The sequence below is a fragment of the Pangasianodon hypophthalmus genome, chromosome 12 (genome assembly GCF_027358585.1).
Source record: "Pangasianodon hypophthalmus isolate fPanHyp1 chromosome 12, fPanHyp1.pri, whole genome shotgun sequence".
NCBI classification, from domain to species: domain Eukaryota; kingdom Metazoa; phylum Chordata; class Actinopteri; order Siluriformes; family Pangasiidae; genus Pangasianodon; species Pangasianodon hypophthalmus.
Genome location: NC_069721.1, coordinates 8796479 through 8814332, shown reverse-complemented (window position 1 = coordinate 8814332; position 17854 = coordinate 8796479). Strand labels below are relative to the sequence as shown.

Sequence of the window (17854 nt, the reverse complement as noted above, 5' to 3'; positions counted from 1 at the left end):
TTTGCTGGCGGCTTTTAATAAAGCGAGATCCACTTAAAATGGCCATAAAAGGAGCCAGGAACAGACAGCACCTGGTTTACATCGAGGGGCTGCAAAATGGCTGATAACAGCTCAGGCAGAAATAGTGAGATGCGCCACCATGAATCTGAGCCTCTTAGCGGCTAAATGTCCAGGACGGACATGTGGGTCACACATCACGCTATTTGTAGGGACAAGATTAAGCGTGTTCACTGATGATTCTCCTTCTTGGGATTTGTCCTCCACATTAGGGAGATTTAGTTTACACAGAGACGGAGATTAAGACTGTACGTTGCTGCTTCCTGTATTCCCTCGCCTGGCCCCGCGCTCCAAAAAGGTTTCCTTAGTTGGCATTATGGCTGTAAGATGAATACATTATAAGAAGAAAAAGAATAATTCATCTAGTGCCTTTCTCAAAACTCAAGGTCACTTTACAGTGTTGGGAAAAATAAACACGCAAGGACACAAAACAGTGTCAGACAAACCAAAGACTGGTTAGCAGAGTCCAAAAGCTGATGTGATCAAATTTCATAATATTGGTATTAATATCGATATTGTTTCACAATGCGCTCTTCTGAAATATTGCGAGTATCAGCATTTTTATAGAAATGAACATTTCGAGTCTTTAAAATTTGCAAAATGATAACATTTTATACAGAATTCATTTTTGGCAATTTTTTTTGATAAATATAGCTAAACTTGTTTTTTCACATTATTTAAAGCAGCACTGCTGTTTTGCGGCCAACCTTGCATATCATGTATCAAATCACATTAATTGATGTGTATTATGTCTTGGAATTATACTTTACCCTGTGTTACTTTTATTAATTATAACAAGTAGTAAGACTTTGGCTTACGCCTGTTTAACAACCCACAAACCTTTTTTATTTCCATATTTTGTGGCCGTCTTGGTGTTCTGGAGTATTGGTGTTCAAGGATGGAGTCACATGCAATAAAACCTTTACAGCACATGGAATGATGCACAGTTATATAGAACTAATTCATTACAGCCATGAAATCTGATTACGGTGACAGTTTGTGTTTCTTTTTTCCTCCCAACTAAATGTTTGATTGCCAAAAACACTGACATGTGCTTCCTTTGTGAACTAGACTGGAAAAAATCACATTTTCCATCTGCTTCCCCTCACAGCCAAGCACACTACCGCAAGGCACTGTCAACATGAACCTGTGCACAGATGTGATAGATGCTGAACCTAAGACCGGCCAGAAGAACGCGCTGTGTATCATCACGCCTGAGCAGGAGTACTACATCCGGGGGGACAACAAGGAAATTATCAATGGGTATGTTGCATACTCACGCCATGTCTGTGATATTTATTTTTACTAACCGTTATAGCAGTGCAGGAGTGTAGAACTCGCAGGTTCTCTGAAGGTGAATATTTGTTTTTACCAGGTGGAGCGAGCAACTCGTTGTTTATCCAAGGACCAACAAGCAAAATCAAAAGAAGAAGCGCAAGGTGGAGCCAACGACGTCTCAGGTGAGTCCTGTGAGAGTTCCTACAATGGAGGTCTGTTATTTATGATTTCTGTTTTGAATGCTGTTGGTAAAAGCAGAGAGGGTTAACAGAGTGCTAAGGAAGATTCTTTCTCTCAGGAGCCTGGTCCAGCCAAGGTTGCTGTGACTGGCTCGGGCATCCCTGAGGCGGACAAGGTTCCAGACTCCAGCTCCATCATATGGCAGGAGGAGCTGCAGAGCAGAGAAGCAGAGGTGTCACAGGCATGGTCCTCAACAGACATGACACCCCAGGGCTCACTGCTGACCCCTGCAGGTATGGGGGACTTATGACGTTCTAATTATAGTTGAGCAGTTATAAATAATATAAAGTAACTTATAACTCTCATTCACAAGCACCTGACCTCCTTCTCCCTGATATTTATTATTATTAATAACCAATATGGCCACGAGTGCCAGTGTTATAGCTAACAAGCCAATACACTTGTATATTTTAATAAATAAGTCTTATTTATCTATAACAGAGATCCACAGTGGTGATCGTTGTACAGTACGCATTTTATTTCTGTTTCGTAAGCAGTTGGCTTTAGTAGGCTTGGTTCCTATTATTGCCAGGGGCAGCCAGGTTACCATACTACATAAAACACTGCTATGCAGTCATGGCATGCATTAAATTACAACAGATTACAAAAACTGCAGCTACTAAACCTGGATGGAGAGGAATGCAGGAAGGAAGACTCTGTGTATAGCAGGAGATAGGAGCATGAACATCCCTGTTCCTGGACATTTCGCCACCCCGCCTGCTCTGTATACACGTGATTGTTTGTTCATACAGTGTGTCCAGAATGCAGAACAAATAGACAAGCAAAAATACACAGACTTCTGTAAACTCTAGTTATATACCATGGAATGATGTCCCAAGACAGAACATAAAATAAGGCACAATACAACAGTAATGTTAAAAAAAAAATCGAGACAAAAATTATGGTATTTGTTGAAATATGAGTGGCCCTACTTGTGAGTAAGATTTGTTATTTGTCACAATGTGGGTGGGGGCAAATGAATGACCCCACTCTTCATCTTGTCTGTTATGCTGTCAAATTACAGTGATTATGAAATAAAAAGCTCCACTAATCTAAAGTCCATTCCCCCCCTCTTTCTTTGTCCTAAGCAGAGGAAGCATCCGTGAGCCGCAGTTCGGACCTGGGCTCTGTTAACGGAGATGAGGTGGACCGCAGTACATTCTCCTTTCCCCCGTGTATGTCTCAGCCCCCACAGGACCTGGTTTCCCCGACAGCAGGCATGCTCGGGGGTGTTCCACGGTGTCCATCACCCGCACACAGTGAACCCTTCCCCTCAGGCAGCAGTCTGCTGTCGAACGGCTCACACATCAGCGGCTCCATCAGCTCACTGGACTCGGATGCCAGCACAGATAGCCACGTACCACTCCGAGTACGCAGCAAGCCTGAGAAACGCAGAGAGAGACAGGACAGAGAGGCTGTACTCAGCCCAGAGAGGAGGTGAGCCATGAAGTGTAAACCTTCATCTCTGCAGCTGCATCTACTTCTACTATATATATATACATATATATATACATATCTATATATATATATATATATATATATATATATATATATATATATATATATATATATATATACATATATATACATATATATATATACATATATATATATATATATATATATATATATATATATATATATACACATACTAGAGGTATATATACACATACATACACATACTAGAGGTGAAACAGAATGCCACTAACTGTATCTGTTTAGCGTGGCCTAAACCAGAAGTTTTGTTTTTTTTTCCCCCCTTCCTCCCTCTCCTTAATTAAAAACTATGCCCCCTGAAACACTGGGGAAATAGAGCAAAATATAACAAATAACAACTCCTTAACTTTTACAGTTCCTCAACCACAGCTACATCACTCAAGTGTCATATCTGGGCTCAACCAGATACCCTGTGGAACTTTCTGGCAAGCTTTCTAGCTACTTATTCAGTACACCTTTTCCCAAATCAAGGAGCTATTGTTTATAGTTGACAACAGTAGCCTTCTAATAATTTTGTTCTCAATTTACTTTAGTTTTTGCGGTTTGTTACATTCCAGAATTATCAGAAATGATTGCTGGACACTATCTGAATTGACTATGAAGCTGGGACACAATGCTGCTGCGAGTCAAAATGCGGTCTTTTAAGCAGCGTTTCACTGTAATGCTCGTATGATTTTAATAATGAGGAATAACGATGAAAAGTAGAGATATGCTGCCGTTTGCACAGTGTGGTCTGCTTGGGCAGTATGGAGCCAAAATATCATATTTTTTGGATCACAGTGCAAAATTCAAGACAGTTTTTAGGGCTTTGGCGCACAACTACATACTGTATAGCATATAACCACACTGTGTAAGACACGCACTGCACGAAACTGCACCGTTCAGTAAATATACAAAGAAATAAAGTATGAGAACATTATAATATTATAATGTTAAGATTATAATATATAATATTGTTATTGACACTGTGCTGAGAATGCTTCAGCATTAAAAAAAAAAAAAAAAAAATTAGGCTACAGACAGTAAACATACCTACAGAGTGCATCTATATGGTAGGTGTACCTAATAAAATGATCACCAATTGTAGCTACACGGCAGATTTGTAAACCGTTCTCTGGATAAATCCACCCAATCCTTATTAGGAAGACACAGTGACTCTTTGCATTAAAGCTAGTTGTGTAGTTTTTGAGATGGAATGATTAGAAAGCGTGTAAATCCCCAATCTCAGTTCTCAGTTTTTTTCTTTGTTTATGTTGGATATAAACACATTTGTGATAAACAGCTCTGGTGCGCTTGAATAGGGATCATGTTTCTGGGATTCTCCTCTCCCACAGCTCAGAGGTCAAAAGCCTCAAAGTGAAGCATTTCAAACAAAGATGCTGACGTGCCTCTCTGTATTTGAGAAGGCCTCCCATTTTCCTTCTCATGAAAACTATTCACAGTGGCAAGAGAGCTCGAACACTCTGAACCTGTCCAATGGAGAGAGATGGCTTCCATTTGGGTTTAGGCTAATTTGGGTTTATGGGAACTGTGCCACTTTATACCCAGCAGCCAATGAGGCTGAAAGCAGTCATGTGACATAAATACCTCACTGACTGGCTCTTTTGCTTCCTTTTAAGGAGGACCTTCAGTGCTGTGCATTCCCCAAATAAGGGCAAAATTCAAAATGAGCAATTTAATATTTCCACCCGCTGCTATGAAAACCAAATTCCTCTCTTCAAAGTCAGAAGGCAAAACTTTATTTATTTTATTTTTATTTTTGGGTATTCCAAAGTCAACAGCAAACACTTTCTTTTTTTGGGTGTATGAGTTTTTAAGAGTCTTTGATGTGAAGAAAAAGGGGTCAGATTTATTTGTAGCTCATTCATAATAATCATCTTTTAGTTTAATGTTTGTTCACTGGTGACTTGGAGATGGCAGACATTTTTGTTTATAGCAGAAGCAAAGCAGTTTTCAATATGTATAAATGTATAACTTGTATTACACTACTTTTTTTTTTTTTTTATTTGCTGAAGTACCCTGATTCATTTACACACAAAAATATCATGAACGACATTCTGCTCATTCTTTGTGGTCAGCGGCCGTTCGAATGTGATCGAGAAGCTTGAGGCGCTGGAGCTGGAGAATGCAGAGAGGATGGAGGTTGAAGAGACGGTGCGCAGAGAGGCCAGACAGGGCCGCAGTGAAACGAGACGCTTCAACAGACAGGTACAGAACTTGCTTACGTCTGAGTCTTCCCACACAAGACAGAAGCTGGGCTTGTTCTGCCGTCAGCATTCTGTTCATCTGCATATTGACTTTGTTTTCCACTATATATTTGTTTAACAGTTTGTTCCCAAATCTTTCTATTATTTGTATCTTGCAAGCCTCGGCGAGTAACATTTCACATTAATATTAAGTATTACTCAGTGACATACTACACGTCAGAAACAGGACATCTGTGCTGAGTCAGGATATGTTCCGCTTCATACCGGTTAAAATGGCCGTCTTTTGCTTTTACTTCACAGTTCACTTCGTGTGTGGTGTTTACTCAGGAATGATGGTGATTTTGATAAAGGAACTGGTCGTTGTGATCTGAGCTGTGAGGGTTTTCAGTTTTCCCTGGAAATGAGGACTGTTTGGTCAAAGCCCAAAGTTATCAGTCACCTTTATTAGTTTGGAGTATTCAGTACCGTCCACCAGCTTTAAATTTTTGACTTATTGCGAGGATCAGTGATGCTGGTTTAAGTGCTTCAGTATTGGAAACAGTTAGTCGTTTTAGGACTTTTCACGAGATCTATACGTTTTCTGTCGTGTAGGAGCAGAAGCTTGACCCAGCACAGGGTCTGGACTTCCACCCCTCCACTCTTCCTCCACTGAGAAGAGCCAAGTCACTGGACCGCAGGACAACAGAGTCAGTCATGACAGTAAGTACTCATTTTTTCCCTCCTCTGTCAGCATGGGTTTTTGTCAGGGGAGCATCGATATGAGAGAACATTGTCACCCAAGGGTGTGAAGTCAGTAGATTTGGAAAGAACGCTATCACAAGGCTTTTGTTGTTCTCCAAAGTTTGAAGGTCAACGAGAATTCTGAGACGAGGCCTGTTTTCTACGAAACAACAAACAGCTGCTTTGGAATGTTTTACTTACAGGAACAGAGTGAGTCAGTGCAGAGTGAATGACAGAGTTGGAGATATTTCAGCACTGTTGTTCTATCTGAGAAGTGTTCTTTGTTTAGGTGATGACATGCATACATTCTGTAAGAGCACTTGTTCTGTTAGGCATTCCTTGAAACAGTTTGTACCTCTCTAAGTTCTATAAGCTTTAACTGCTGAATTTCATTAGTGTCTATCTAGGCTAATCCTGATTGGCATCTTTTTCTGTTATTGTAAGAACACAGATACCCTAATCCTCCCGTGTGTGCTGCTGGGTGTAGCATCCTCCCTTCTCATACCCAGGTCATCTCTATATCCTCCCTGCATTCAACCGCACATTCCAATCCCTTCTGTTCGGCATCATGTCTTTTTTTTTTTTTTTTTTTTTTTGTCTGACACTCTGTATGACTGTTTTTAATCTTGAGTGAATGTGTGTGTGTGTGTGTGCATTTGTTTATTCGTATATGAGTGGTAATTTAAGTGTTTGTGTACATGTCTGTACTCTCTTACACTCTCCGCACCCTGCATTTCTGGCCACGGTGCATAAATGCCTGATTTGAGTTTTACATCCACTGTGTGAATCACTTACAAGTGTTTATTTCTACTCAACAAACATTTGAGATACAGAGAACTAGATGCATGCAGCGTGTTTTTCTGTCTTTTTTTTTTTTTTTTTTTTTTTTTTTGGCACCATGATAGAAATCTTTGAAGCTGTTGGCAAATCTGTCAAACGAGAGTACTGCGCACCTGTTGGGCAAGAGCATAAAGGAACCAAGGACCAGAACACCATTTGTGTTTCTGCTGGTTCTCACTGTGGGAATGTCGGAATGCCTGTTGATCATGTGTTGTTAAAGGTTTTCTTTTAGACGTCTGCTCCAGTAAATAAAAAAAACGATTAAGCGTGCAGGGTTGCAGAATGAAAATGTACACAGCACACGGGTCACCTGGTGCTTATTCAACTTATTCTGCATGTAGCATTGTGTGTGTTGTCACTGAGAGACATGAGCTGCACTGGCTGGATTGCTCTTGTTGATTTTTGATAACTATGATCCTTTCCTTTTCTGCTTACAGCCAGACTTGCTGAATTTCAAGAAAGGCTGGATGGTGAAACTTGATGAGCAAGGGCAGGTAGGTGACCTGTATTATATATAGTAGAGTCCAAATGTTTGTAGGTATCTTGGTTTCTGCACAAAAGAAAAAGAGTTAGTATATTTTGCAGTTTATATACTTTATTGTACATAAGTAGACGAGCAATTCCATGTTAATTTGCGTTTTCCTGTTTGAAAACCTGCTCCGTGGCATTTAAGTCAGTATACAGGGTGTCCGAAAAGTCAGGAACCAATGAGAGTAAAACTACATGTACTTAATTTTGTATTTATTATTTACAGCGTACACTCACCGTCTACTTTACTAGGAACACCTGTACACCTGCATGTTCATGCACTTATCTAATCAGCCAATCACATAGCAGCATCACAATGCATAAAATCTTGCAGATAGAGGTCAAGAGCTTCAGTTACTGTTCAGAGTAAACATAAGAATGAAGAAAAAGTGTGTGTTCTGCGACTTTGATAGTGGCATTGATATTGATGCCAGATGGGCTGGATTGAGTATTTCAGAAACTGCTGATCTCCTGGGATTTTCACACACAGCAGTCTTTAGCATTTACACAGAATGGTACAAAAAACATAGAGTGAGTGGGTGGAAATGCCTTGTTGATAAGAGAGGTCAGAGGAAAATGGCCAGATTGGTTTGGGGTGCCAGGAAAAATATAGTAACTCATATAATCACTCTTTACTGTCCAGTTCCGGTGAGTCTGTGCCCATGTGGAATGTGGAACCCAGTGTGGTCTTCTGCTGTTGTGGCCGATCCGCTTCAAGGTTTGACGTGTTGTGCATTCTCAGATGCTTTTCTGCTCACCATGGTTGTAAAGAATGGTTGCTTGAATTACTACAGACTTCCTGTCAGCTCAAAACAGTCTGATCATTCTCCTCTGATCTCTCTCATCAACCAGGTGTTTCAGCCTGCAGACCTCTGCTCACAGGATGTTTTTTGTTTTTCACGCCATTCTGTGTAAACTATAGTGTAAAATATTGTGTGTGAAAATCCCAAGAGATCGGTTTCTGAAATACCCATCTCGTAATAATATTTGACATGATCAGAGTCACTTTTTCTTCATTCTAATGTTTGATGTGAACATTAACTGAAGCTCTTGACCTGTATCTGCATGAGTTTTTGCATTGCGCTGCTGCCACGTGATTGGCTGATGAGATAACTACACAAATGTACAGGTGTTCCTAATAAATTGGACGGTGAGTGTCAGCCGGTGTATCATGTTTTTTCATGTATTTGCTCAACAAATTCTCACTGGTTCCTGACGTTTCGGAGACCCTGTGTATATTAGGGGTGTAATACAATGACACTATGTGTATCTCTATATATACAAACGTTGTCTGTGTTTGCCCGCCTCAAGCTTCATATCGTTTAATTTTTTCGTTTTATTTTTATTTTCCCGCTTACTGCATAGCATTATGCTCATGCTTGAGGGCTGGCAAAGCTCAAGCCCCTGAGATTGGACCTGAGGCCTCTAATATATGTTATATCAGAAGCTTTAATATATGCAACATTTTTAGCTCCAGCCTGCAAAACCTGTAAAACAAGCAGTGGCCATTAAACATGTGCGAGCACATCCTGGGTTAAGTTAGGCTAATTCATTTCCTTGTAATAGATGTACTTTATACATAAAGGATTTCATGTCTTTTTTTATGACATTCTTTATCCTCTGTCTGTGGTGCATTTATCAAAGTTGTGCGAACAACTGCTGCGTCAATTGCGTCACTCTCAAAGGGCTGACTGGAGCTTGGAAAGGGCACAGCTACACTTTGATAGTCTTGCTTCAATGGGTAAAAGTTTAAAGGTTACCATCCCTCTGCTCTTTTTCTGGGCTTTAAAAGCAGGCTAAATGTCTTCCTAAGCATTTATGTACCTAAACAACAAAGTGAGGTTTACGTTCAGTCCCTGCACTGCTGATTTAATAAGCCTATCGCTCTTTTCCCTCATCTTCAGTGGAAGAAGTATTGGTTTGTACTGACAGACCACAGCCTACGATATTATAAGGATTCGATTGCTGAGGAGGTAAATTTTCCTGTGATGCGTCTTCATTTTGATGTGAATGAACTAGCTACACTATGAGCTTTTTTTTCCTGGATTGCCATGTACACGTTTTTCACTTGTGTGTCTGTTTCTGTTAATTAATTTTCTGTTACTCTTTCTGTTAATAGGCATCAGATTTAGATGGTGAAATTGACCTCAGCACATGCTATAATGTTACAGAGTACCAAGCTCAACGCAACTATGGCTTCCAAATTCATGTAAGTATATCTCGTGTGGAATATACGTTATGCTTAGTAGAATAATTTTATTAGTTTATAGGCAAGTACGTAAGGCTAGTTATAAAGCAAGGACAGCTGCTAAGCATCACGTGTAACTGGATAAACATTACTAGCATGTTTGCGATTAGTCAGTTGTCCATCTTTATTTATTTATTTATTTATTTATTTGGTAATGAGATTTTATATTTTTGTCAGTTATTTAAAGTTAATTTTATGATTTGGTTACACCTTCATGGCTCTCAGCATTTTACATTTATGTGATGCTATACATAATAAATGAAACAAATTTTAAAGTTGAAACAAATTCAAATTAAAACATCACGAATACAAATATCTGTTATCTCCTTAAAAACTGGCTTTGTTTGTGCAGTGTTTTGTTATCAGAGATGAAGTAATACTTGTAATACATTACATGTAAATATATTATAGTATTACAATTATTTTTTGAAAGGTGTGGGTCGCAGAGTTTTCACAAATATCTTTCAAGTAATTGATCTGAGATACTGAGTAAACCCTCTGATCTTATCGTATGTTTTTTTGTTTTAGACCCAGGAGGGAGTGCACACCCTCTCTGCCATGACAGCAGGAATACGCCGCAATTGGATCCAGGCTGTCATGAAAAATGTTCGACCTTCCACAGCCCCCGATGTTGCAAGGTCAGGATCTATTACATGCGCTGATGGAAATGTGGCCTTCTTTCAAAGTTATTCTCTTTGTCTGTTGTATTTTTTTTTTTTATTGTGACTCCATTTATTTTTGCCCTCTAGTGGGTACTGCTATCTTTACAGAGAAGCACAGAGAAGTGAAGTACAGAGATTTGGTTTTAGGGTAGCCATGATACTCATTGGTAACAACATTGGAAAACCTGTAGCCGGGCTGGGGCCGTTAGATTAGATTGGGCAAACAAAGGCTGCTTGTATGGTGAAAAATGAAGCATGTAAATTTCTTTTTTTGTGAGGGTGCGTGATTACAACAAGAACTGTAGTAAAGAGTTCAGGTCAGGAAATGATATGACAACTAAACAGGACAAAAACTGAACTAGACTATACTATTTCAGGGGCAGTACAAATGTTTGAATAATGCTTGTGGCATGAATTACACCATACCTAAGAATATTTGTATGTCTGTTTCTATCAATTCTTTCATTCATTTGCTTTGGTAATGTAACTGTAAAGAGAAGCTAATTAGGAACCAGGAACTAAAGTCTGTGTGTATTGGTGTACTGTTCAGCCTGACAGATGAACATGGTTCCTTTGGCCCCTTGGAGAGTCTTACACGACCCGACGTCACTCAGGACTCTATGTCCTCTGAGGCCTCGTCCGTGGAGCGCGAGCCGAGGAAGAGTCGAGCACGAGAGCGGCGGCGTGAAGGACGCTCCAAAACTTTCGACTGGGCCGAGTTCAGGCCCATCGCCCAGGCCCTGGCCCAGCAGCGAGCCCACGAAGCCGACGCTCTCCAGGCTCAGCTCAGCGACGCCGAACGCAGCAAGAGGAGGGAGGAGAGACGGAGGAGGTATGAGTGTGTGACGGGCAGCTTGTCCTTCGAGCCTTCTCCTGACACCAGCAGGATGGACTTGGAGAGCGTGCATACGAATGTGGGCAGCGTCTGTCCGCCCTCGCCAGAGCGTCAGCAGAAAGTGGAGGATGAGATCGAGCAGCGCTGGCAGCAGGTGGAGAAAACTCCAATCAGAGAGGAGAGGAGAGTACCGCTGTCCACGGCACTGAGGACCAGAGAGACCACTGAGCTCGAGAAACTACTAGAGAGCTACAAAAAGGGGGTATGTCTCCACGTTCCACAGGTTTGTCTCTGTTACGGTGAAAAGCTGAAAATGAGTTGATCATGCTTTAACCTGTCCTTGTTTATATTATGTCCTTTATTACTAGTAATCTAACACTGTAATTACAAGAGTTGGTCATACATGCTTTGTTTTTTTTTGTTTTTGTAGCTACACGGGTATAGCAGTGTTTGATATCTGAATTTTGTTAAATTATACTACTGTCTTTTATAAAAAGTGACTTCACATCTCTTAAAAGTAGTGCCTATTGTATTGAATGTATATCAGAAAGTTGTGATTTGAGTAGAGTTGGTTATATCAGAGTGTGTTTTGGAAAACTATCAACTATAATGTTTAAGATCTGTTCAAATTAAAAGATACAGTTGAGCATCTCATGTGTTCAATGTGATTTTCTCTCATAGGAAATAAAAACTGAGATGTGATACTAAGTGTAAAGAATGAATTTTGAGGACAGCACTTATGATTCGTGTCTTTTTCAACTCAAATTCACAAACTGTTTACCAAACAACTGTGAGCTGTGGTGGGTCAGCGATTAGGGTCTTGACTGCTAATTGGAAAGTTGTGAGTTCAGTCCTGGTGCCGGGAACCGGGAACTGTTGGAGCTTTAACCTTCAGCTCCATTGTAATTTGCTTTGGATAAAATTGTAAATCACTGAAAAGTGACAATCTTACAAGTTCTAAAGATGCATGTTTTATTTCTAAGCATAAACTGTATCTGACCTATGACACTAAGAAATGGAGTAAAAAATGCTCGCTCACTTGCCTTCATCAGATTATAATATTTAGTTAAATATTACTAAATTTGCAGGTAGAAGATCTGAAAGCACAGTTAGAGACGTGCCACCAGCAGCTGGCAGATTCTAACCAGCACAAGCAGGAGCTAGAGAATCAGCTCAAAGCTGCTCTGGATCGAGAGCATCAGGTCCGCGCTGGGTACATCTCACCGGTAAGGTCAATTTCTTTCAACATGTGTGCTTTTTAGGATAGTCATAATGATTTATGCAGGCAAAGAGTGCCTTTATTTCCATTAAACAGACTTTGCATGTCTTGGTTTGAGAAGCAAAAAACCCCCCCAAACTCCTATTTTTTTTATTTTTTATCAACTCCAAAGCTGCCAAAAAAGTGCCTTGCATGTTCAGAGCCTTTTGCATGTAAATGAACCAATTCTCTCTCCCTCCCCCCCCCCTCCCCCTTTGCTTCTGCCTTTGTCTTCTTCTGTCATTTTAGATGTAATGACAGCTTTAATTTTTTCATTAATTTTAATGTTGCATGCGACATTATCCATTACATCTCCTCAAAAAGCTGCCCATATATCATGGCTTTAATGTATTATTTAGATGTATTTACACTCAAAGGTGCTAAGAGAGTCCAATATTAATAGTTAATTTTGCTCATTACCATTCATAATGGTACTAGTTACTTCTTATGTCAAATTTTAGACAAATAAGAAATTAGAAAAATCTATTTAAATTGTGCTCTATACACTTGTGACCACTTTATTAGGAGCACTTATACACCTGCTCATTCATGCCATTATCCAGGCAGCCAATCATGTGGCAGCAGTGCAATGCATAAAATCGTGCAATTACAGGTCAAAATCTTCAGATAATATTCACAGTGAACATCAGAGGGGGGGAGGAAATGTGAGCACATTGACTTTGACTGTGGCATGATTGTTGGTGCCAGCTGGGCTCGTTGAAATTTTTCAGAAACTGCTGATCATCTATGATTTTCATGCACAGCAGTCTCTAGAGTTTACACAGAATGGTGTGGGGGAAAACAAACAAAAAAACATCCAGTTAGCAGGTAGAAACCTTGCTGATGAGAGAGGACAGAGGAGAATGGCCAGACTGACTGAAACTGGACAGTTTAAGATTGGAAAAAGACCAGGCAGTGTTTATCCCAATGTTCAACTATCCAGATTCTGTAATCTTGCAGTCTCAGATTTCTGTTCTTGGCTGACAGGAGTGCAACCTGATGTGGTCTTCTTGTCGCCCATCCACCTCAAGGTTTAACATGTTGTGCATTCTGAGATGCTTTTCTGCTTATCACTGCTGTAAAGAGTGGTTGGTTGAGTTACCATAGCCTGGCTGTCAGCTCGAACCACTCTAGTCATTGTCGTCTGACCGCACTCATCCACTAGGTGTTTCCGCTTGCAGAACTGTTGCTCACTGGATGTTTTTGTTTTTTTCACACCACTCTGGGTAAATTCTAGAGACTGTGTGTGGAAAAAGCCAGGAATTTCTGAAATACTCAAACCAGCCTGTCTGGCACCAACAACCCAATCAAAGTCACCGACAGAACATTTTTCCACCTCCATTTTGGTATTTAATATCAAAATTAAGTGAAGCTCTTGACTGGAATCTGTATGATTTTATACATTTTGCTCTCGATTGTCGAATTGGTGTTCCTATTAAAGTAGCCAATGAGTGTATCTCTGCTGCTACAGTGTTGTATGCAGTAAATAATAGCATGTGACGTGCTTGGGGAAAAAAAAAAACGCATGACATTCATGTCCATGTTTAAATATTCATTCATCAATTTAAAACCTGTTTCCAAATGGTTTATAGGCTAAAAAAAATTGCATTGTGTGTTTGTCTGTGTTTGTGTTTGTCAGTTTTTGAAGCTCGATGGCTGCTTTTCTTGTAATTGAGAGTCAAGATATTGTGTTTCGGTAACAAGTTTAGAAGTAACCATACCAAAGTAATTTGGCTTTAGTTACGTCTTCTAATCGAATCCATAGAGAATTAGAGAAATTCAAATACGAATATTTTATGTACTTTTGATGCAGCTTTTGATTTTTCTAAGTGCGTGAATACGACTTGTTTCCACTTGTAGCTTCTGGATGAACAGGGATGGTTAGAGATGGTATGTGATGGGCTGCTTTGTATTTAATCGTGGCATATTTAAATTTGGACCATTTTCCCTTCTCAGACCTTTATGTACAGGAAGTATGATCAGGCACAGCTTGTTCTGTCTTGTGTTGTAAAACTGGTCTATAAAATGAAATCCTTTAGGTTATTTATTCTAATAGTCAGCAGGGATTTTTTTTTTCAAGAGTTCAGAACAACATGCTTGTAGTAATGGTGTGCAGTCTGTTTCAAATTAAAACACTAGCACTAATTTCGCAGTACTTACTCCATGAATTAGCTCTAACCATTTAATGTGCATGCCCTATCGTGATTTACTAACCATAGCCATTAAACCTCTTTTTCCAGCACGCTAATTTGCATCATTAAATGAATGAAACTAGACATGTTCATTCTTACTTTAACCTTAATAACTGGGCAAGGATATTGTAATTTAATGTAAATATACTTCAGATCTTCAGAGATCAGAGATTTATTGATATGATCAACAAATTAAATTATCCGTAATCACCTCTGCTAAATTTTAACCAACTGTCTGGTCCCCTTTTCCAAGCTGGAGTCACCATTGAGTCTTGAGACAAAGCCCCAGATGAAGAAGCCAGAACTGGTTAGTTCTCAAGCTCAGAGCTTAACAAAGAAGTACCAGGAAACCAAAGAGCTTCTTCAGCTGCAAGAATTGAAAAAGCGCAACATGCAGGCACAGCTTGGCCTTTCACTTTCACACTTATGCACCAAGGAACCTTATCTTTCTGACACCAAAAAATCATCCACTTCAGAGATCCTTTCTTCTAGTCTTGTTACAAAATCTGTCACCTTTGTGCTTCTGGATAATGAGGGCAAGATCAGAGAGCTTGAGGACTTGATAGGTTGTAGTAAACCGTTGTCAGTTAAAGAGTTAACAAAACTGCTGCACTGTCACACAGATTCAGTACTGTGTGATTTCCCTCAAGACACAAATGAACATGATAGATCAAGCGACATAACGAAATGTCAAAAACTTTTGGAAAGTCTTAAAAATCAGCAGGAAATGGAGAATGAGACAATGAGGAAGAGTTTGGCCAAGGCTGGGGACAGCATTCGGGATTACGAGGCTCGGCTTATCACAATGGAGGACATGTTAGGAAGGGTCCAGAAAACACCCTGTATATCTCCATGTCAACAGGATGACTCGGCACAAACCATGACAAACCGTGGTCTATCTCAAAGGGTTGAACTGCTAACGAGTGAAAATGAAGCACTAAACCAGCGTTATCAGGAAATAGTCAACCAGCTGAGAGAGGCAGACCGAGAAATAGACAGACTAAAAGCAGAGCTTCAAAGACTTCAAAGTGGGCAACAGTATCAGCAAAGCAGAGTAAATCAGGATGTGACTGAGCCAGGAGACAAAGAAGCTTTTAAGATTTTGTATGAGCAGGAACTTTTTGACAAGTCTCAGAAGCTTGAAGAGGCACTCATCAAGTTGGAGGTACTTGGGAATAGTTTGAAAGATACAGAAAAGAAGCTGCAGCTCAAAGAGGCTACTCTGAAAGGTCTCGGATTTCAGGTGCCCGAAAATGAAAAAGGTGACGCATCATCTGAATTGGAGAAAGAGCACCTCAGACATCATATAGAGATCATTGAGTCCAAGCTTTCTGAAAAGGAAAAGTCGCTTCAATCTTTTGAACAAATCTGCAGAGAGCTTCAAGCACAGAACATGGAACTCCAGACGAAAAAGCAAGAAGCTGAACAGACCTTTAACCAAGCACTTTTAGAGGCAAAAGAAGACATTAGAATGTTGAAAGAGAGAGCTGTGGAGAAGGTGGAGTCAGATAACGAATGCAGAGTAGACAGTAAGTGCCAAGAGTTGATACGGAGTGGTGAAGGTGTGATGGAGGAAGTGTTGGAAGATTTCAAGAGGAGGTCTAATGCTCTTAATCAAGTACTAGCCATGTTGATGAAGTCAGGTGAGATTGAATGTGATGGATCGAGCATTGGCTTTGAGGAAGGTAATGTGGGAAGGAATTTGACTGGAAGGTTGATGGCATTGTTTGAGCGTGAGATTTTGGGTAGAGTTTTAAATGGCATTGAGAATAGTCAAGTAGGTAAAGGAGACTGTGAGCAAGTGTTTGTTGTCAAAAATATAGTAGAACAAATGTTAGTGGAAAATAAAATCCTATTTTCCATGATCAGAAACATTGAGAGCCCAGTAAACAATGAACATGCAGAGATGCCGACCGATACAGATGTAGTAGACAAGAAGATTAATGACGTCATTATGAAACAGCTTGTTGAAACCGTAGAAAGCAAAGTAACCCTGTTGAATCAGATTGCTTCAACCATTAATGAACCTGAAAATGAACAGCTCAAGTCTTTGGCTTTTACGCTGTCTAGCTATGTACCTCAAACACAGTGGTCTCGGTGTATTCAAGATGCCATATTGGATGTAACTCGCACATATCTTCTAATACGGCAAAGACTGCAAATGGAGAATGAAATACACTCGGACGTTGAAGCAACCACAGCTGCTTGTGTTGCTTGTTCTCATTTAAAAGAGCAAAACCTGGAGCTTAAATTAAAGCTGGACCAAATGTCGACCCAAACGTCAAGCCCCCAGAACCCTATCTTTGATGACTCCAAGCCAGTGACGCGCATCCACATAGATGGTGAACCAATTGATTCTCTGGACAAGGCGATTCAGTTACAAGACATGGTGGCAAAACACAAGAAGGAGCTTCGAGAAGTGAGGGAGGCCTATGAGCGAGAAGCGGCTAAGCTGAATGAGGAAGTGTCCAAGAGTGAGGAGACACTAAGACTGAGATCCGAGGAGAATGTAAAAGAGATCGACTCTTTGACGATCTGCATGGAGAATCTAAAGAAGAAGCATGAGGTGGAGCGCAACATGTTGGTGGAGCATTTTAACCAGGAATTGGCTGAGCTTAATGATGTGCTGGGGTCTCTTGGAGCAGACTTTACAGATGATGGCCAGCTAAACGCAGCTTCCCTCAAACAGCGCATCCAGAAGCTAGTGGCGCAAGTGACAGAAGAGACGAAGCGGCGAGGTCGAGAGGAAGACGCAACATTACTTCGTCTGAAATACGAGAAAGACCTGGAAAACCTGAAGGTCGTGGTCTTCCTTGTACTTTTATTTTTTCCCTCCGTGATGGCTTGTGTACCCTTGTGGCAACTTCCGACTTGCCCCTTTTTCCCCCCATCCTCTCCACTTACTAATCCTACCATCCTTTTCTGCTTTACCTTTATAATTCATCTCTAGCCTTGCATGGTCGTTATCCTTAGGCATGCTTGTAGCTTTTGATGTTGGCTGTGTGTAGAGGAACCCATTCGATAGCACATAGAAAGTTTGACTTAATAAAATAGAAAAAGGAAAAAAAAAAAAAAGAGTTCCTCAAAAAAAAAAAGAAAGTATGGCATGCTTCTTGACTTAAGCACTTGCGTGGTGCTTCTCAGCCACTCAGTTCAATCTAAAAGGAGCATAGGATAAAAATGCACCAGCCTCATTTGTATTTTTAAAATCTTATAAAGCCTGCAGTGGAGGACAAAATATAAGTAACCTGTTGGCTTCATTAGATTAAAGATTAGAAGAGGAATGCTGTGC

At 40.2% G+C, this 17854-nt stretch overlaps 1 protein-coding gene across 8 annotated transcripts in view; it reads left to right on the top strand.

The window, feature by feature from the left end:
- Nucleotides 1-17854, top strand: part of mprip (myosin phosphatase Rho interacting protein) — a 39077-nt gene that overhangs the window by 13294 nt on the left and 7929 nt on the right. For 3 of the 8 annotated variants that reach the window (XM_026915495.3, XM_026915500.3, XM_034309579.2), the window contains exons 4-16: nt 1169-1320; nt 1433-1517; nt 1634-1808; nt 2664-3012; nt 5151-5280; nt 5871-5978; nt 7277-7333; nt 9272-9340; nt 9487-9576; nt 10144-10253; nt 10828-11374; nt 12201-12338; nt 14816-17362. In XM_026915495.3, the coding sequence (XP_026771296.3) occupies nt 1169-1320; nt 1433-1517; nt 1634-1808; nt 2664-3012; nt 5151-5280; nt 5871-5978; nt 7277-7333; nt 9272-9340; nt 9487-9576; nt 10144-10253; nt 10828-11374; nt 12201-12338; nt 14816-17362 (4557 nt within the window). The remainder of the gene's footprint in view (nt 1-1168; nt 1321-1432; nt 1518-1633; nt 1809-2663; nt 3013-5150; nt 5281-5870; nt 5979-7276; nt 7334-9271; nt 9341-9486; nt 9577-10143; nt 10254-10827; nt 11375-12200; nt 12339-14815; nt 17363-17854) is intronic. The other 5 variants (XM_026915497.3, XM_026915496.3, XM_026915502.3 and 2 more) reach the window with 5 other exon arrangements.